At 43.3% G+C, this 21,822-nt stretch overlaps 1 protein-coding gene across 14 annotated transcripts in view; it reads right to left on the reverse strand.

Moving 5' to 3' along the window:
- Positions 1-21,822, reverse strand: part of LOC132385333 (B-cell CLL/lymphoma 9-like protein) — a 267,028-nt gene that overhangs the window by 148,618 nt on the left and 96,588 nt on the right. For 13 of the 14 annotated variants that reach the window (XR_009509157.1, XR_009509158.1, XM_059957362.1 and 10 more), the window contains one exon: positions 846-1,076. The exons of the other annotated variant lie outside the window; for it this stretch is intronic. Coding sequence is in view for 11 of the 13 variants with exons in the window: in XM_059957362.1 (XP_059813345.1) it covers positions 846-1,076 (231 nt within the window). In the remaining 2 variants the exon portion in view is untranslated. The remainder of the gene's footprint in view (positions 1-845; positions 1,077-21,822) is intronic. 14 annotated transcript variants of the gene reach the window in all.

Here is a 21,822-nt window from a genome sequence, read left to right on the forward strand (position 1 = left end):
TGTGACCTCTGACAGATAGAGAAGAATAAACAGAAAAGCCAAAAAAGTAGTGTAAGAAATATTGTTTTGATTTTGGGGGTATTGTTTAAACCTGGACAAACTGGGAAAAGATATTTAGTTGTTTATCATATCCCTGTTTTGCCCCATTTGGGCTTGGATATTTCTTCTATTAACACTGGGAAGTGCAGGTTGAAATCCCTTATCCAAAACTCAATAATACAAAAACGTCTGAAATCCAAATTTTTTTGAATGCTGACAGGAATCACAAATGAAAAATTCCATAAGGTGCTGGGTAGGTTCCCAGATGATGCACAGATCTCTGTGCTCCACAGACAGTTCTGAGAAGTGACCTCACATGTGCAATGAACAGAAATTACTTTAAAAATGATAAAACACTGCATAAAGAAGAAATTGAAGATCTCAATTGTGTAATGAAAGAATGGATTCATTTGTGTTAGATTGAACATATAATACTTAATGGTATACTGATCATCAACAAGCAAAGGTCTAACGCAACAACTTAAAATTGAAGGTAATTGTGAATATTCAGCAGGCTGGCTCAAGGGCACAGCATTGCTTTTCTAAAGGTATAAACATTTAAAGATAAAGCATCTGCTGATCACAGAAAAATTCACTGATGTTTGCAAGTGTAAGACAAAGACTGCTTCCCAGTATCACATAAATTCAGACTCAGGAATGATGGCTATCTCATTATATATTACAAAATCTCAAAACATCCAAATCTGAGACATTCATTTACAACAATTTCATTTAAGGCATACTCTTATTTTACTGGAAAAAACATATTTCAAATGGACTTCTCATGTTCTTTCTCTGTCACTTACCAGAGATACTTGTGGGCTGCATCATTGACATTGACTGCTCTGGGGCCAGTTCATCTTCAGAGGTGGCAATGGTCTTAATAGTATCATCATAAAGTGGGGTGGAGCTTGGCATGGTGTACTTAGATATCTGTGACACCATGAGTGACAGAGGGTTCTGGGAAGCTGTTGAATTGTGTGAGTTGTAAGGCAAACCAAGGGCAGGACTGCAATGAGAGGTGGATACAATAGGACCTGTTTGGTGTAATGAGCAGACAAAACACATCTCAGTAATGCTGCATCCTGACCGATCTAGGTGCACTATTTAAAGAGAGATACTACAGAAACATGACCAACAGATTTACTAGGAACAGTTTGTGAAAGTAACACACCAAAGATAGCAATCCCATAGGCTCAGACTCTTAAAATTTTCAAGGGCAGGAACTGAGCTAAAATCTCACATTCAGCACCAGACACTGGGACACAGTCCCACGGACAGCATTAGTCACTGGAGCACAGTCTGAAGGTTCCTGGTAGGCCTTTAGTGTATAAAGAACTTATAGTCTTTTAACATCTTTGGACTATTTTTACTGTGCCCATGGTCTGTTTTTTTTTAATCAATTATGCTATTGTTTGCACTGTTGCAAATATATGTTGTAATTATGTGGTTTTGTGCAGGTTTTGTAGCTTTAGTTTTTGGTCTTGTTTTGTCTGGTGGGATTGGAGCTCCTTTCCAGGGAACATGTAAAGATGGTAGCACAATTTTAATACGCAGCAGCCTATCCGGACTCTGAATTGGGGATTGCCAAACGTTATGTGGATTTTTTAGTGTAGTCTATTTTGTCACGTGCTTTGTTGATATCATTCTGGAGGAACGTTGTCTCATTTTTAACTGCATTGCATTTCTGATTACCTCCACCTCGTTAATAACTTCCAGTTCCCCAGTCCTGACCGCTTCATTTTCACAATGGATGTCCAATCCTTATACACTTCAATTCCCCAAAAGACTCAAAGCCCTCCGCTACTTTCTGGACTATAGACCTCACCAGTTCCCCAACACCACCACACTCCTCAGGTTGGAGGAACTGGTACTCACACTTAATAACTTCTCTTTTGGCTCTTTCCACTTTCTCCAGATCAAGGGAGAAGCTATGGGCACTCGCATGGGCCCCAGCTATGCCTGCCTCTTTGTGGGTTATGTGGAACAGTCTATGCTTCAAATCTATACTGGTACCACTACCCAACTTTTCCTTCGATACATTGATGCTGCTTCCTATACCCATGCTGAGCTCAACAATTTCATCGACTTTGACTCTAACTTCCACCCAGCCCTCAAATTCACTTAGTCCATCTCGGACACATCTCTCCCCTTTCACGATCTCTCGGTCTCCATCTCTGGAGACAGACTGTCCACTGACATCTTCTACAAACGCACTGACTCTCATAACTACATCGATCGTCCCTATTTCCACCCTGGCAAATGTAAAAATGCTAATACCTAGTCCTAGTCAATCCCTGCTACATCTGCTCTCCGGACATCTCAAAAGTACTCTTTTTTTAAGAATCTTGGTCTCCCTTCTGTCATCACCCGCATCTCCTCCACTTAGTGGACAATCCCTTAGTCAGCAAGTGTCACTTGGAAACAGCCCCATAGTCAGCAAGTGTCAATGGGAAACAGCCCCATATTCAGCAAGTGTCACTGGGAAACAGCCCCATAGTCAGCAAGTGTCAATGGGAAACAGTCCCTTAGTCAGCAAGTATCACTGGGAAACAGTCCTATTGTCAGTAAGTGACACTGGGAAACAGTCCTATTGTCAGCAAGTGTCACAGGGAAACAGTCCTATTGTCAGTAAGTGTCACTGGGAAACAGTCCTATTGTCAGTAGGTGACACTGGGTAACAGTCCAATAGTCAGCAAGTATCACTGTGAAACAATCCTATTGTCAACAAGTGTCACTGTGAAACAGTCCAATTGTCAGTAAGTGTCACTGGTTAACAGTCCTATTGTCAGTAAGTGTCACTCTGAAACTGTCCAATTGTCAGTAAGTGTCACTGGGTAACAGTCGAATTGTCAGCAAGTGTCACTGGGTAACAGTCCTATTGTCAGTAAGTCTCACTGGGAAACAGTCCTATTGTCAGTAAGTCTCACTGGGAAACAGTCCTACTGTAAGCAAGTGTCACTGTGAAACATTCCTATTGTCAGTAAGTATCACTGGGTAACAGTCCTATTGTCAGTAAGTGTCACTGGGTAACAGTCCAATTGTCAGTAAGTGTCACTGGTTAACAGTCTTATTGTCAGTAAGTGACACTGGGTAACAGTCCAATTGTCAGTAAGTGTCACTGTGTAACTGTCCTATTGTCAGCAAGTGTCACAGGGAAACAGTCCTATTGTCAGCAAGTGTCACTGGGAAACAGTCCCTTAGTCAGCAAGTATCACTGGGAAACAGTCCTATTGTCAGTAGGTGACACTGGGTAACAGTCCAATAGTCAGCAAGTATCACTGTGAAACAATCCTATTGTCAACAAGTGTCACTGTGAAACAGTCCAATTGTCAGTAAGTGTCACTGGTTAACAGTCCTATTGTCAGTAAGTGTCACTCTGAAACTGTCCAATTGTCAGTAAGTGTCACTGGGTAACAGTCGAATTGTCAGCAAGTGTCACTGGGTAACAGTCCTATTGTCAGTAAGTCTCACTGGGAAACAGTCCTATTGTCAGTAAGTCTCACTGGGAAACAGTCCTACTGTAAGCAAGTGTCACTGTGAAACATTCCTATTGTCAGTAAGTATCACTGGGTAACAGTCCTATTGTCAGTAAATGTCACTGGGTAACAGTCCAATTGTCAGTAAGTGTCACTGGTTAACAGTCTTATTGTCAGTAAGTGACACTGGGTAACAGTCCAATTGTCAGTAAGTGTCACTGTGTAACTGTCCTATTGTCAGCAAGTGTCACAGGGAAACAGTCCTATTGTCAGCAAGTGTCACTGGGAAACAGTCCCTTAGTCAGCAAGTATCACTGGGAAACAGTCCTATTGTCAGTAAGTGACACTGGGAAACAGTCCTATTGTCAGCAAGTGTCACAGGGAAACAGTCCTATTGTCAGTAAGTGTCACTGGGAAACAGTCCTATTGTCAGTAGGTGACACTGGGTAACAGTCCAATAGTCAGCAAGTATCACTGTGAAGCAATCCTATTGTCAACAAGTGTCACTGTGAAACAGTCCAATTGTCAGTAAGTGTCACTGGTTAACAGTCCTATTGTCAGTAAGTGTCACTCTGAAACTGTCCAATTGTCAGTAAGTGTCACTGGGTAACAGTCGAATTGTCAGCAAGTGTCACTGGGTAACAGTCCTATTGTCAGTAAGTCTCACTGGGAAACAGTCCTATTGTCAGTAAGTCTCACTGGGAAACAGTCCTACTGTAAGCAAGTGTCACTGTGAAACATTCCTATTGTCAGTAAGTCTCACTGGGTAACAGTCCTATTGTCAGTAAGTGTCACTGGGTAACAGTCCAATTGTCAGTAAGTGTCACTGGTTAACAGTCTTATTGTCAGTAAGTGACACTGGGTAACAGTCCAATTGTCAGTAAGTGTCACTGTGTAACTGTCCTATTGTCAGCAAGTGTCACAGGGAAACAGTCCTATTGTCAGCAAGTGTCACTGGGAAACAGTCCTATTGTCAGTAAGTGTCACTGGGAAACAGTCCTATTGTCAGCAAGTGTCACAGGGAAACAGTCCTATTGTAAGTAAGTATCACTGGGAAACAGTCCTATTGTCAGTAAGTGGCACTGTGAAACAGTCTTATTGTCAGTAAGTGACACTGGGAACAGTCCAATTGTCAGCAAGTGTCACTCAGAAACAGTCCTATTGTCAGAAAGTGTCACTGGGTAACAGTCCTATTGTCAGTGTCACTGGGAAATAGTCCTATTGTCAGTAAGTGTCACTGGGAAACAGTCCTATTGTCAGTAGGTGACACTGGGTAACAGTCCTATAGTCAGCAAGAATCACTGTGAAACAGTCCAATTCTCAGTAAGTGACACTGGGAAACAGTCTTATTGTCAGTAAGTGTCACGGGGTAACAGTCCTATTGTCAGTAAGTGGCACTGGGAAACAGTCTTATTGTCAGTAGGTGACACTGGGTAACAGTCCTATTGTCAGCAGGTGACACTATGAAACAGTCTTATTGTCAGTAAGTGACACTGGGTAACAGCCCAATTGTCAATAAGTGACACTGGGAAACAGTCCTATTGTCAGCAAGTGTCACAGGGAAACAGTCCTATTGTCAGTAAGTGACACTGGGAAACAGTCCAATTGTCAGCAAGTGTCACAGGGAAACAGTCCTATTGTCAGTAAGTGACACTGGGAAACAGTCCTATTGTCAGCAAGTATCACAGGGAAACAGTCCTATTGTCAGTAAGTGTCACTGGGAAACAGTCCTATTGTCAGCAAGTGTCACTGGGTAACAGTCCTATTGTCAGTAAGTGTCACTGGGTAACAGTCCAATTGTCAGTAAGTGTCACTGGTTAACAGTCCTGTTGTCAGTAAGTGTCACTCTGAAACTGTCCAATTGTCAGTAAGTGTCACTGGGTAACAGTCGAATTGTCAGCAAGTGTCACTGGGTAACAGTCCTATTGTCAGTAACTCTCACTGGGAAACAGTCCTATTGTCAGTAAGTCTCACTGCGAAACAGTCCTACTGTAAGCAAGTGTCACTGTGAAACATTCCTATTGTCAGTAAGTGTCACTGGGTAACAGTCCTATTGTCAGTAAGTGTCACTGGGTAACAGTCCAATTGTCAGTAAGTGTCACTGGTTAACAGTCTTATTGTCAGTAAGTGACACTGGGTAACAGTCCAATTGTCAGTAAGTGTCACTGTGTAACTGTCCTATTGTCAGCAAGTGTCACAGAGAAACAGTCCTATTGTCAGCAAGTGTCACTGGGAAACAGTCCTATTGTCAGAAAGTGTCACTGGGTAACAGTCCTATTGTCAGTAAGTGTCACTGGGAAACAGTCCTATTGTCAGTAAGTGTCACTGGGAAACAGTCCTATTGTCAGTAAGTGACACTGGGAAACAGTTTTATTCTCAGTAAGTGACACTGGATAACAGTCCAATTGTCAGTATGTGACACTGGGAAACAGTCTTATTCTCAGTAAGTGTCACTGTGTAACAGTCCTATTGTCAGTAAGTGTCACTGGGAAACAGTCCTATTGTCAGTAAGTGTCACTGGGAAACAGTCCTATTGTCAGTAAGTGTCACTGGGAAACAGTCCTATTGTCAGTAAGTGACACTGGGAAACAGTCTTATTAAGTGACACTGGGTAACAGTCCAATTGTCAGTAAGTGTCACTCTGTAACTGTCCTATTGTCAGCAAGTGTCACAGGGAAACAGTCCAATTGCCAGCAAGTGTCACTCAGAAACAGTCCTATTGTCAGAAAGTGTCACTGGGAAACAGTCCTATTGTCAGTAAGTGTCACTGAGAAACAGTCCTATTGTCAGTAAGTCTCACTGGGAAACAGTCCTACTGTAAGCAAGTGTCACTGTGAAACAGCCCTATTGTCAGTAAGTGTCACTGGGTAACAGTCCTATTGTCAGTAAGTGTCACTCTGTAACTGTCCTATTGTCAGCAAGTGTCACAGGGAAACAGTCCTATTGTCAGCAAGTGTCACTGGGAAACAGTCCTATTGTCAGAAAGTGTCACAGGAAACAGTCCTATTGTCAGAAAGTGTCACTGGGTAACAGTCCTATTGTCAGTAAGTGTCACTGGGAAACAGTCCTATTGTCAGTAAGTGTCACTGAGAAACAGTCCTATTGTCAGTAAGTCTCACTGGGAAACAGTCCCACTGTAAGCAAGTGTCACTGGGTAACAGTCGAATTGTCAGCAAGTTTTCACTGCGTAACATTCCTATTGTCAGTAAGTGTCACTGGGAAAAAGTCGAATTGTCAGCAAGTGACACTGGGTAACAGTCCTATTGTCAGTAAGTGTCACTGGGTAACAGTCCTATTGTCAGTAAGTGACACTGGGAAACAGTCTTATTCTCAGTAAGTGACACTGGGTAACAGTCCAATTGTCAGTAAGTGACACTGGGAAACAGTCCTATTGTCAGCAAGTGTCACAGGGAAACAGTCCTATTGTCAGTAAGTGTCACTGGGAAACAGTCCTATAGTCAGTAAGTGACACTAGGAAACAGTCTTATTGTCAGTGACACTGGGAAACAGTCCTATTGTCAGTAAGTGTCACTGAGAAACAGTCCTATTGTCAGTAAGTCTCACTGGGAAACAGTCCTACTGTAAGCAAGTGTCACTGTGAAACAGCCCTATTGTCAGTAAGTGTCACTGGGTAACAGTCCTATTGTCAGTAAGTGTAACTCTGTAACTGTCCTATTGTCAGCAAGTGTCACAGGGAAACAGTCCTATTGTCAGCAAGTGTCACTGGGAAACAGTCCTATTGTCAGAAAGTGTCACTGGGTAACAGTCCTATTGTCAGTAAGTGTCACTGGGAAACAGTCCTATTGTCAGTAAGTGTCACTGAGAAACAGTCCTATTGTCAGTAAGTCTCACTGGGAAACAGTCCCACTGTAAGCAAGTGTCACTGGGTAACAGTCGAATTGTCAGCAAGTTTTCACTGCGTAACAGTCCTATTGTCAGTAAGTGTCACTGGGAAACAGTCGAATTGTCAGCAAGTGACACTGGGTAACAGTCCTATTGTCAGTAAGTGTCACTGGGTAACAGTCCTATTGTCAGTAAGTGACACTGGGAAACAGTCTTATTCTCAGTAAGTGACACTGGGTAACAGTCCAATTGTCAGTAAGTGACACTGGGAAACAGTCCTATTGTCAGCAAGTGTCACAGGGAAACAGTCCTATTGTCAGTAAGTGTCACTGGAAAACAGTCCTATAGTCAGTAAGTGACACTAGGAAACAGTCCTATTGTCAGCAAGTGTCACAGGGAAACAGTCCTATTGTCAGAAAGTGACACTGGGAAACAGTCCTATTGTCAGAAAGTGTCACTGGGTAACAGTCCTATTGTCAGTGTCACTGGGAAATAGTCCTATTGTCAGTAAGTGTCACTGGGAAACAGTCGTATTGTCAGAAAGTGTCACTGGGTAACAGTCCTATTGTCAGTGTCACTGGGAAATAGTCCTATTGTCAGTAAGTGTCACTGGGTAACAGACCAATTGTCAGTAAGTGACACTGGGAAACAGTCTTATTGTCAGTAAGTGTCACACGGTAACAGTCCTATTGTCAGTAAGTGGCACTGGGAAACAGTCTTATTCTCAGTAAGTGTCACTGGGAACAGTCGAATTGTCAGCAAGTGTCACAGGGAAACAGTCCGATTGTCAGTAAGTCTCACTGGGAAACAGTCCTACTGTAAGCAAGTGTCACTGTGAAACATTCCTATTGTCAGTAAGTGTCACTGGGTAACAGTCCTATTGTCAGTAAGTGTCACTGGGTAACAGTCCAATTGTCAGTAAGTGTCACTGGTTAACAGTCTTATTGTCAGTAAGTGACACTGGGTAACAGTCCAATTGTCAGTAAGTGTCACTGTGTAACTGTCCTATTGTCAGCAAGTGTCACAGAGAAACAGTCCTATTGTCAGCAAGTGTCACTGGGAAACAGTCCTATTGTCAGAAAGTGTCACTGGGTAACAGTCCTATTGTCAGTAAGTGTCACTGGGAAACAGTCCTATTGTCAGTAAGTGTCACTGGGAAACAGTCCTATTGTCAGTAAGTGACACTGGGAAACAGTTTTATTCTCAGTAAGTGACACTGGATAACAGTCCAATTGTCAGTATGTGACACTGGGAAACAGTCTTATTCTCAGTAAGTGTCACTGTGTAACAGTCCTATTGTCAGTAAGTGTCACTGGGAAACAGTCCTATTGTCAGTAAGTGTCACTGGGAAACAGTCCTATTGTCAGTAAGTGTCACTGGGAAACAGTCCTATTGTCAGTAAGTGACACTGGGAAACAGTCTTATTAAGTGACACTGGGTAACAGTCCAATTGTCAGTAAGTGTCACTCTGTAACTGTCCTATTGTCAGCAAGTGTCACAGGGAAACAGTCCAATTGCCAGCAAGTGTCACTCAGAAACAGTCCTATTGTCAGAAAGTGTCACTGGGAAACAGTCCTATTGTCAGTAAGTGTCACTGAGAAACAGTCCTATTGTCAGTAAGTCTCACTGGGAAACAGTCCTACTGTAAGCAAGTGTCACTGTGAAACAGCCCTATTGTCAGTAAGTGTCACTGGGTAACAGTCCTATTGTCAGTAAGTGTCACTCTGTAACTGTCCTATTGTCAGCAAGTGTCACAGGGAAACAGTCCTATTGTCAGCAAGTGTCACTGGGAAACAGTCCTATTGTCAGAAAGTGTCACAGGAAACAGTCCTATTGTCAGAAAGTGTCACTGGGTAACAGTCCTATTGTCAGTAAGTGTCACTGGGAAACAGTCCTATTGTCAGTAAGTGTCACTGAGAAACAGTCCTATTGTCAGTAAGTCTCACTGGGAAACAGTCCCACTGTAAGCAAGTGTCACTGGGTAACAGTCGAATTGTCAGCAAGTTTTCACTGCGTAACAGTCCTATTGTCAGTAAGTGTCACTGGGAAAAAGTCGAATTGTCAGCAAGTGACACTGGGTAACAGTCCTATTGTCAGTAAGTGTCACTGGGTAACAGTCCTATTGTCAGTAAGTGACACTGGGAAACAGTCTTATTCTCAGTAAGTGACACTGGGTAACAGTCCTATAGTCAGTAAGTGACACTAGGAAACAGTCCTATTGTCAGAAAGTGACACTGGGAAACAGTCCTATTGTCAGAAAGTGACACTGGGAAACAGTCCTATTGTCAGAAAGTGTCACTGGGTAACAGTCCTATTGTCAGTGTCACTGGGAAATAGTCCTATTGTCAGTAAGTGTCACTGGGTAACAGACCAATTGTCAGTAAGTGACACTGGGAAACAGTCTTATTGTCAGTAAGTGTCACACGGTAACAGTCCTATTGTCAGTAAGTGGCACTGGGAAACAGTCTTATTCTCAGTAAGTGTCACTGGGAACAGTCGAATTGTCAGCAAGTGTCACAGGGAAACAGTCCGATTGTCAGTAAGTCTCACTGGGAAACAGTCCTACTGTAAGCAAGTGTCACTGTGAAACATTCCTATTGTCAGTAAGTGTCACTGGGTAACAGTCCTATTGTCAGTAAGTGTCACTGGGTAACAGTCCAATTGTCAGTAAGTGTCACTGGTTAACAGTCTTATTGTCAGTAAGTGACACTGGGTAACAGTCCAATTGTCAGTAAGTGTCACTGTGTAACTGTCCTATTGTCAGCAAGTGTCACAGAGAAACAGTCCTATTGTCAGCAAGTGTCACTGGGAAACAGTCCTATTGTCAGAAAGTGTCACTGGGTAACAGTCCTATTGTCAGTAAGTGTCACTGGGAAACAGTCCTATTGTCAGTAAGTGTCACTGGGAAACAGTCCTATTGTCAGTAAGTGACACTGGGAAACAGTTTTATTCTCAGTAAGTGACACTGGATAACAGTCCAATTGTCAGTATGTGACACTGGGAAACAGTCTTATTCTCAGTAAGTGTCACTGTGTAACAGTCCTATTGTCAGTAAGTGTCACTGGGAAACAGTCCTATTGTCAGTAAGTGTCACTGGGAAACAGTCCTATTGTCAGTAAGTGTCACTGGGAAACAGTCCTATTGTCAGTAAGTGACACTGGGAAACAGTCTTATTAAGTGACACTGGGTAACAGTCCAATTGTCAGTAAGTGTCACTCTGTAACTGTCCTATTGTCAGCAAGTGTCACAGGGAAACAGTCCAATTGCCAGCAAGTGTCACTCAGAAACAGTCCTATTGTCAGAAAGTGTCACTGGGAAACAGTCCTATTGTCAGTAAGTGTCACTGAGAAACAGTCCTATTGTCAGTAAGTCTCACTGGGAAACAGTCCTACTGTAAGCAAGTGTCACTGTGAAACAGCCCTATTGTCAGTAAGTGTCACTGGGTAACAGTCCTATTGTCAGTAAGTGTCACTCTGTAACTGTCCTATTGTCAGCAAGTGTCACAGGGAAACAGTCCTATTGTCAGCAAGTGTCACTGGGAAACAGTCCTATTGTCAGAAAGTGTCACAGGAAACAGTCCTATTGTCAGAAAGTGTCACTGGGTAACAGTCCTATTGTCAGTAAGTGTCACTGGGAAACAGTCCTATTGTCAGTAAGTGTCACTGAGAAACAGTCCTATTGTCAGTAAGTCTCACTGGGAAACAGTCCCACTGTAAGCAAGTGTCACTGGGTAACAGTCGAATTGTCAGCAAGTTTTCACTGCGTAACAGTCCTATTGTCAGTAAGTGTCACTGGGAAAAAGTCGAATTGTCAGCAAGTGACACTGGGTAACAGTCCTATTGTCAGTAAGTGTCACTGGGTAACAGTCCTATTGTCAGTAAGTGACACTGGGAAACAGTCTTATTCTCAGTAAGTGACACTGGGTAACAGTCCAATTGTCAGTAAGTGACACTGGGAAACAGTCCTATTGTCAGCAAGTGTCACAGGGAAACAGTCCTATTGTCAGTAAGTGTCACTGGGAAACAGTCCTATAGTCAGTAAGTGACACTAGGAAACAGTCTTATTGTCAGTGACACTGGGAAACAGTCCTATTGTCAGTAAGTGTCACTGAGAAACAGTCCTATTGTCAGTAAGTCTCACTGGGAAACAGTCCTACTGTAAGCAAGTGTCACTGTGAAACAGCCCTATTGTCAGTAAGTGTCACTGGGTAACAGTCCTATTGTCAGTAAGTGTAACTCTGTAACTGTCCTATTGTCAGCAAGTGTCACAGGGAAACAGCCCTATTGTCAGTAAGTGTCACTGGGTAACAGTCCTATTGTCAGTAAGTGTAACTCTGTAACTGTCCTATTGTCAGCAAGTGTCACAGGGAAACAGTCCTATTGTCAGTAAGTGTCACTGGGAAACAGTCCTATTGTCAGAAAGTGTCACTGAGAAACAGTCCTATTGTCAGTAAGTCTCACTGGGAAACAGTCCCACTGTAAGCAAGTGTCACTGGGTAACAGTCGAATTGTCAGCAAGTTTTCACTGCGTAACAGTCCTATTGTCAGTAAGTGTCACTGGGAAACAGTCGAATTGTCAGCAAGTGACACTGGGTAACAGTCCTATTGTCAGTAAGTGTCACTGGGTAACAGTCCTATTGTCAGTAAGTGACACTGGGAAACAGTCTTATTCTCAGTAAGTGACACTGGGTAACAGTCCAATTGTCAGTAAGTGACACTGGGAAACAGTCCTATTGTCAGCAAGTGTCACAGGGAAACAGTCCTATTGTCAGTAAGTGTCACTGGAAAACAGTCCTATAGTCAGTAAGTGACACTAGGAAACAGTCCTATTGTCAGAAAGTGACACTGGGAAACAGTCCTATTGTCAGAAAGTGACACTGGGAAACAGTCCTATTGTCAGAAAGTGTCACTGGGTAACAGTCCTATTGTCAGTGTCACTGGGAAATAGTCCTATTGTCAGTAAGTGTCACTGGGTAACAGACCAATTGTCAGTAAGTGACACTGGGAAACAGTCTTATTGTCAGTAAGTGTCACACGGTAACAGTCCTATTGTCAGTAAGTGGCACTGGGAAACAGTCTTATTCTCAGTAAGTGTCACTGGGAACAGTCGAATTGTCAGCAAGTGTCACAGGGAAACAGTCCGATTGTCAGTAAGTCTCACTGGGAAACAGTCCTACTGTAAGCAAGTGTCACTGTGAAACATTCCTATTGTCAGTAAGTGTCACTGGGTAACAGTCCTATTGTCAGTAAGTGTCACTGGGTAACAGTCCTATTGTCAGTAAGTGTCACTGGTTAACAGTCTTATTGTCAGTAAGTGACACTGGGTAACAGTCCAATTGTCAGTAAGTGTCACTGTGTAACTGTCCTATTGTCAGCAAGTGTCACAGAGAAACAGTCCTATTGTCAGCAAGTGTCACTGGGAAACAGTCCTATTGTCAGTAAGTGTCACTGGGTAACAGTCTTATTGTCAGTAAGTGACACTGTGAAACATTCCTATTGTCAGTAAGTGACACTGGGTAACAGTCCAATTGTCAGTAAGTGTCACTGTGTAACAGTCCTATTGTCAGTAAGTGTCACAGGGAAACAGTCCTATTGTCAGCAAGTGTCACAGGGAAACAGTCCTATTGTCAGCAAGTGTCACTGGGAAACAGTCCTATTGTCAGAAAGTGTCACAGGGAAACAGTCCGATTGTCAGAAAGTGACACTGGGAAACAGTCCTATTGTCAGTAAGTGACACTGGGAAACAGTCTTATTCTCAGTAAGTGACACTGGGTAACAGTCTTATTCTCAGTAAGTGACACTGGGAAACAGTCTTATTGTCAGTAAGTGTCACTGGGAAACAGTCCTATTGTCAGTAAGTGACACTGGGAAACAGTCTTATTGTCAGTAAGTGACACTGGGTAACAGTCTTATTCTCAGTAAGTGACACTGGGAAACAGTCTTATTGTCAGTAAGTGACACTGGGTAACAGTCTTATTCTCAGTAAGTGACACTGGGAAACAGTCTTATTGTCAGTAAGTGTCACTGGGAAACAGTCCTATTCTCAGTAAGTGACACTGGGTAACAGTCCAATTGTCAGCATGTGACACTGGGAAACAGTCTTATTAAGTGACACTGGGTAAAAGTCCAATTGTCAGTAAGTGTCACTCTGTAACTGTCCTATTGTCAGCAAGTGTCACAGGAAAACAGTCCTATTGTCAGCAAGTGTCACTGGGAAACAGTCCTATTGTCAGAAAGTGTCACTGGATAACAGTCCTATTGTCAGTAAGTGTCACTGGGAAACAGTCCTATTGTCAGTAAGTGTCACTGAGAAACAGTCCTATTGTCAGTAAGTCTCACTGGGAAACAGTCCCACTGTAAGCAAGTGTCACTGGGTAACAGTCGAATTGTCAGCAAGTTTTCACTGCGTAACATTCCTATTGTCAGTAAGTGTCACTGGGAAAAAGTCGAATTGTCAGCAAGTGACACTGGGTAACAGTCCTATTGTCAGTAAGTGTCACTGGGTAACAGTCCTATTGTCAGTAAGTGACACTGGGAAACAGTCTTATTCTCAGTAAGTGACACTGGGTAACAGTCCAATTGTCAGTAAGTGACACTGGGAAACAGTCCTATTGTCAGCAAGTGTCACAGGGAAACAGTCCTATAGTCAGTAAGTGACACTAGGAAACAGTCTTATTGTCAGTGACACTGGGAAACAGTCCTATTGTCAGCAAGTCTCACAGGGAAAAAGTCCTATTGTCAGCAAGTGTCACAGGGAAACAGTCCTATTGTCAGCAAGTGTCACTGGGAAACAGTCCTATTGTCAGCAAGGGTCACTGGGAAACAGTCCTATTGTCAGTAAGTATCACTGGGAAACAGTCCTATTGTCAGTAAGTGTCACTGGGAAACAGTCCTATTGTCAGTAAGTGACACTGGGAAACAGTCTTATTAAGTGACACTGGGTAAAAGTCCAATTGTCAGTAAGTGTCACTCTGTAACTGTCCTATTGTCAGCAAGTGTCACAGGAAAACAGTCCTATTGTCAGCAAGTGTCACTGGGAAACAGTCCTATTGTCAGAAAGTGTCACTGGATAACAGTCCTATTGTCAGTAAGTGTCACTGGGAAACAGTCCTATTGTCAGTAAGTGTCACTGAGAAACAGTCCTATTGTCAGTAAGTCTCACTGGGAAACAGTCCTACTGTAAGCAAGTGTCACTGTGAAACAGCCCTATTGTCAGTAAGTGTCACTGGGTAACAGTCCTATTGTCAGTAAGTGTAACTCTGTAACTGTCCTATTGTCAGCAAGTGTCACAGGGAAACAGTCCTATTGTCAGCAAGTGTCACTGGGAAACAGTCCTATTGTCAGAAAGTGTCACTGGGTAACAGTCCTATTGTCAGTAAGTGTCACTGGGAAACAGTCCTATTGTCAGTAAGTGTCACTGAGAAACAGTCCTATTGTCAGTAAGTCTCACTGGGAAACAGTCCCACTGTAAGCAAGTGTCACTGGGTAACAGTCGAATTGTCAGCAAGTTTTCACTGCGTAACAGTCCTATTGTCAGTAAGTGTCACTGGGAAACAGTCGAATTGTCAGCAAGTGACACTGGGTAACAGTCCTATTGTCAGTAAGTGTCACTGGGTAACAGTCCTATTGTCAGTAAGTGACACTGGGAAACAGTCTTATTCTCAGTAAGTGACACTGGGTAACAGTCCAATTGTCAGTAAGTGACACTGGGAAACAGTCCTATTGTCAGCAAGTGTCACAGGGAAACAGTCCTATTGTCAGTAAGTGTCACTGGAAAACAGTCCTATAGTCAGTAAGTGACACTAGGAAACAGTCCTATTGTCAGAAAGTGACACTGGGAAACAGTCCTATTGTCAGAAAGTGACACTGGTTAACAGTCCAATTGTCAGTAAGTGTCACTGGGAAATAGTCCTATTGTCAGTGTCACTGGGAAATAGTCCTATTGTCAGTAAGTCTCACTGGGAAACAGTCCTATTGTCAGCAAGTGTCACTGGGAAACAGTCCTATTGTCAGTAAGTGTCACAGGGTAACAGTCCTATTGTCAGTGTCACTGGGAAATAGTCCTATTGTCAGTAAGTCTCACTGGGAAACAGTCCTATTGTCAGCAAGTGTCACTGGGAAACAGTCCTATTGTCAGAAAGTGTCACTGGGTAACAGTCCTATTGTCAGTGTCACTGGGAAATAGTCCTATTGTCAGTAAGTGTCACTGGGTAACAGACCAATTGTCAGTAAGTGACACTGGGAAACAGTCTTATTGTCAGTAAGTGTCACACGGTAACAGTCCTATTGTCAGTAAGTGGCACTGGGAAACAGTCTTATTCTCAGTAAGTGTCACTGGGAACAGTCGAATTGTCAGCAAGTGTCACAGGGAAACAGTCCGATTGTCAGTAAGTCTCACTGGGAAACAGTCCTACTGTAAGCAAGTGTCACTGTGAAACATTCCTATTGTCAGTAAGTGTCACTGGGTAACAGTCCTATTGTCAGTAAGTGTCACTGGGTAACAGTCCAATTGTCAGCAAGTGTCACTGGTTAACAGTCTTATTGTCAGTAAGTGTCACTGGGTAACAGTCCAATTGTCAGTAAGTGTCACTGTGTAACTGTCCTATTGTCAGCAAGTGTCACAGGGAAACAGTCCTATTGTCAGCAAGTGTCACTGGGAAACAGTCCTATTGTCAGAAAGTGTCACAGGGAAACAGTCCGATTGTCAGAAAGTGACACTGGGAAACAGTCCTATTGTCAGTAAGTGACACTGGGAAACAGTCTTATTCTCAGTAAGTGACACTGGGTAACAGTCTTATTCTCAGTAAGTGACACTGGGAAACAGTCTTATTGTCAGTAAGTGTCACTGGGAAACAGTCCTATTGTCAGTAAGTGACACTGGGAAACAGTCTTATTGTCAGTAAGTGACACTGGGTAACAGTCTTATTCTCAGTAAGTGACACTGGGAAACAGTCTTATTGTCAGTAAGTGACACTGGGTAACAGTCTTATTCTCAGTAAGTGACACTGGGAAACAGTCTTATTGTCAGTAAGTGTCACTGGGAAACAGTCCTATTCTCAGTAAGTGACACTGGGTAACAGTCCAATTGTCAGCATGTGACACTGGGAAACAGTCTTATTCTCAGTAAGTGTCACTGTGTAACAGTCCTATTGTCAGTAAGTGTCACTGGGAAACAGTCCTATTGTCAGCAAGGGTCACTGGGAAACAGTCCAATAGTCAGAAAGTGTCACTGGGAAACAGTCCAATAGTCAGAAAGTGTCACTGAGTAACAGTCCTATTGTCAGTAGGTGACACTGGGTAACAGTCCTATTGTCAGTAAGGGTCACTGGGAAACAGTCCTATTGTCAGAAAGTGTCACTGGGTAACAGTCCTATTGTCAGTAGGTGACACTGGGTAACAGTCCTATTGTCAGCAGGTGACACTGGGTAACAGTCCTATTGTCAGTAGGTGACACTGGGTAACAGTCCTATTGTCAGCAAGTGGCACTGGGAAACAGTCTTATTGTCAGTAAGTGACACTGGGAACAGTCCAATTGTCAGCAAGTGTCACTCAGAAACAGTCCTATTGTCAGAAAGTGTCACTGGGTAACAGTCCTATTGTCAGTGTCACTGGGAAATAGTCCTATTGTCAGTAAGTGTCACTGGGAAACAGTCGTATTGTCAGTAAGTGTCACTGGGAAACAGTCCTATTGTCAGTAGGTGACACTGGGTAACAGTCTTATTGTCAGTAAGTGTCAGAGGGTAACAGTCCTATTGTCAGCAAGAATCACTGTGAAACTGTCCAATTGTCAGTGAGTGACACTGGGAAACAGTCTTATTGTCAGTAAGTGTCAGAGGGTAACAGTCCTATTGTCAGTAAGTGTCACTGGGAAACAGTCTTATTGTCAGTAAGTGACACTGGGTAACAGTCCTATTGTCAGTAAGTGGCACTGGGAAACAGTCTTATTGTCAGTAAGTGACACCGGGAACAGTCCAATTGTCAGCAAGTGTCACTCAGAAACAGTCCTATTGTCAGTAGGTGACACTGGGTAACAGTCCTATTGTCAGCAAGGGTCACTGGGAAACAGTCCTATTGTCAGTAAGGGTCACTGGGAAACAGTCCTATTGTCAGAAAGTGTCACTGGGTAACAGTCCTATTGTCAGCAGGTGACACTGGGTAACAGTCCTATTGTCAGTAAGTGTCACAGGGTAACAGTCCTATTGTCAGTAAGTGGCACTGGGAAACAGTCTTATTGTCAGTAAGTGACACTGGGAACAGTCCAATTGTCAGCAAGTGTCACTCAGAAACAGTCCTATTCTCAGTAAGTGACACTGGGTAACAGTCCAATTGTCAGCATGTGACACTGGGAAACAGTCTTATTCTCAGTAAGTGTCACTGGGAAACAGTCCTATTGTCAGCAGGTGACACTGGGTAACAGTCTTATTGTCAGAAAGTGTCACTGGGTAACAGTCCAATTGTCAGTAAGTGACACTAGTTAACAGTCCTATTGTCAGCAAGTGTCACAGGGAAACAGTCCTATTGTCAGTAAGTATCAATGGGAAACAGACTTATTGTCAGTAAGTGTCACAGGGTAACAGTACTATTGTCAGTAAGTGGCACTGGGAAACAGTCTTATTGTCAGTAAGTGACACTGGGAAACAGTCATATAGTCATCAAGTGTCACTCAGAAACAGTCCTATTGTCAGAAAGTGTCACTGGGTAACAGTCCTATTGTCAGTGTCACTGGGAAATAGTCCTATTGTCAGTAAGTGTCACTGGGAAACAGTCGTATTCTCAGTAGGTGACACTGGGTAACAGTCCTATAGTCAGCAAGAATCACTGTGAAACTGTCCAATTGTCAGTGAGAGACACTGGGAAACAGTCTTATTGTCAGTAAGTGTCACAGGGTAACAGTCCTATTGTCAGTAAGTGGCACTGGGAAACAGTCTTATTGTCAGTAAGTGACACTGGGAACAGTCCAATTGCCAGCAAGTGTCACTCAGAAACAGTCCTATTGTCAGAAAGTGTCACTGGGTAACAGTCCTATTGTCAGTAGGTGACACTGGGTAACAGTCCTATTGTCAGCAGGTGACACTGGGAAACAGTCTTATTGTCAGTAAGTGACACTGGGTAACAGTCCAATTGTCAATAAGTGACACTGGGAAACAGTCCTATTGTCAGCAAGTGTCACTGGGTAACAGTCGAATTGTCAGCAAGTGTCACTGGGTAACAGTCCAATTGTCAGTAAGTGACACTGGGAACAGTCCAATTGTCAGCAAGTGTCACTCAGAAACAGTCCTATTGTCAGAAAGTGTCACTGGGTAACAGTCCTATTGTCAGTGTCACTGGGTAACAGTCCTATTGTCAGTAAGTGTCACTGGGAAACAGTCCTATTGTCAGTAAGTGACACTGGGAAACAGTCCTATAGTCAGTAAGTGACACTGGGAAACAGTCCTATTGTCAGTAAGTGACACTGGGAAACAGACTTATTCTCAGTAAGTGACACTGGGTAACAGTCCAATTGTCAGTAAGTGTCACTGGGAAACAGTCCTATTGTCAGTAAGTGTCACTGGGAAACAGTCCTATTGTCAGCAAGTGTCACTGGGAAACAGACTTATTCTGAGTAAGTGTCACTGGGAAACAGTCCTATTGTCAGCAAGGGTCACTGGGAAACAGTCCCGTAGTCAGAAAGTGTCACTGGGTAACAGTCCTATTGTCAGTGTCACTGGGAAACAGTCCTATTGTCAGTAGGTGACACTGGGTAACAGTCCTATTGTCAGCAAGGGTCACTGGGAAACAGTCCTATTGTCAGTAAGGGTCACTGGGAAACAGTCCTATTGTCAGAAAGTGTCACTGGGTAACAGTCCTATTGTCAGTAGGTGACACTGGGTAACAGTCCTATTGTCAGTAGGTGACACTGGGTAACAGTCCTATTGTCAGCAAGGGTCACTGGGAAACAGTCCTATTGTCAGTAAGGGTCACTGGGAAACAGTCCTATTGTCAGAAAGTGTCACTGGGTAACAGTCCTATTGTCAGTAGGTGACACTGGGTAACAGTCCTATTGTCAGCAGGTGACACTGGGAAACAGTCTTATTGTCAGAAAGTGTCACTGGGTAACAGTCCATTTGTCAGTAAGTGACACTGGTTAACAGTCCAATTGTCAGCAAGTGTCACTCAGAAACAGTCCTATTGTCAGAAAGTGTCACTGGGAAACAGTCCCGTAGTCAGAAAGTGTCACTGGGTAACAGTCCATTTGTCAGTAAGTGACACTGGTTAACAGTCCAATTGTCAGCAAGTGTCACTCAGAAACAGTCCTATTGTCAGAAAGTGTCACTGGGTAACAGTCCTATTGTCAGTGTCACTGGGAAATAGTCCTATTTTCAGTAAGTGTCACTGGGAAACAGTCGTATTCTCAGTAGGTGACACTGGGAAACAGTCCTATTGTCAGCAAGTGTCACAGGGAAACTGTCCTATTGTCAGTAAGTATCAATGGGAAACAGTCCTATTGTCAGTAAGTGTCACAGGGTAACAGTACTATTGTCAGTAAGTGGCACTGGGAAACAGTCTTATTGTCAGTAAGTGACACTGGGAACAGTCCAATTGTCAGCAAGTGTCACTCAGAAACAGTCCTATTGTCAGAAAGTGTCACTGGGTAACAGTCCTATTGTCAGTGTCACTGGGAAATAGTCCTATTGTCAGTAAGTGTCACTGGGAAACAGTCATATTCTCAGTAGGTGACACTGGGTAACAGTCCTATAGTCAGCAAGAATCACTGTGAAACTGTCCAATTGTCAGTGAGAGACACTGGGAAACAGTCTTATTGTCAGTAAGTGTCACAGGGTAACAGTCCTATTGTCAGTAAGTGGCACTGGGAAACAGTCTTATTGTCAGTAAGTGACACTGGGAACAGTCCAATTGCCAGCAAGTGTCACTCAGAAACAGTCCTATTGTCAGAAAGTGTCACTGGGTAACAGTCCTATTGTCAGTAGGTGACACTGGGTAACAGTCCTATTGTCAGCAGGTGACACTGGGAAACAGTCCTATTGTCAGAAAGTGTCACTGGGTAACAGTCCTATTGTCAGTAAGTGACACTGGGTAACAGTCCAATTGTCAATAAGTGACACTGGGAAACAGTCCTATTGTCAGCAAGTGTCACTGGGTAACAGTCGAATTGTCAGCAAGTGTCACTGGGTAACAGTCCAATTGTCAGTAAGTGACACTGGGAACAGTCCAATTGTCAGCAAGTGTCACTCAGAAACAGTCCTATTGTCAGAAAGTGTCACTGGGTAACAGTCCTATTGTCAGTGTCACTGGGTAACAGTCCTATTGTCAGTAAGTGACACTGGGAAACAGTCTTATTGTCAGCAAGGGTCACTGGGAAACAGTCCTATTGTCAGTAAGGGTCACTGGGAAACAGTCCTATTGTCAGAAAGTGTCACTGGGAAACAGTCCTATTGTCAGCAAGTGTCACTGGGAAACAGTCCTATTGTCAGCAAGTGTCACTGGGTAACAGTCCTATTGTCAGTGTCACTGGGTAACAGTCCTATTGTCAGTAAGTGACACTGGGAAACAGTCTTATTGTCAGCAAGGGTCACTGGGAAACAGTCCTATTGTCAGTAAGGGTCACTGGGAAACAGTCCTATTGTCAGTAAGTGTCACTGGGAAACAGTCCTATTGTCAGCAAGTGTCACTGGGAAACAGTCCTATTGTCAGCAAGTGTCACTGGGTAACAGTCCAATTGTCAGTAAGTGACACTGGGTAACAGTCCAATTGTCAGTAAGTGTCACTGGGAAACAGTCCTATTGTCAGCAAGTGTCACAGGGAAACAGTCCTATTGTCAGTAAGTGTCACTGGGAAACAGTCCTATTGTCAGCAAGTGTCACTCAGAAACAGTCCTATTGTCAGAAAGTGTCACTGGGTAACAGTCCTATTGTCAGTAAGTGTCACTGGGAAACAGTCCTATTGTCAGTAAGTGACACTGGGAAACAGACTTATTCTCAGTAAGTGACACTGGGTAACAGTCCAATTGTCAGTAAGTGTCACTGGGAAACAGTCCTATTGTCAGTAAGTGACACTGGGTAACAGTCCTATTGTCAGTAAGTGACACTGGGAACAGTCCAATTGCCAGCAAGTGTCACTCAGAAACAGTCCTATTGTCAGAAAGTGTCACTGGGTAACAGTCCTATTGTCAGTAGGTGACACTGGGTAACAGTCCTATTGTCAGCAGGTGACACTGGGAAACAGTCCAATTGTCAGTAAGTGACACTGGGTAACAGTCCAAATGTCAGTAAGGGTCACTGGGAAACAGTCCAATTGTCAGTAAGTGACACTGGGTAACAGTCCTATTGTCAGTAAGTGTCACTGGGAAACAGTCCAATTGTCAGTAAGTGACACTGGGTAACAGTCCAATTGTCAGCAAGGGTCACTGGGAAACAGTCCTATTGTCAGCAAGGGTCACTGGGAAACAGTCCTATTGTCAGAAA

Source organism: Hypanus sabinus, chromosome Y, assembly GCF_030144855.1.
Source record: "Hypanus sabinus isolate sHypSab1 chromosome Y, sHypSab1.hap1, whole genome shotgun sequence".
Lineage (NCBI taxonomy): Eukaryota > Metazoa > Chordata > Chondrichthyes > Myliobatiformes > Dasyatidae > Hypanus > Hypanus sabinus.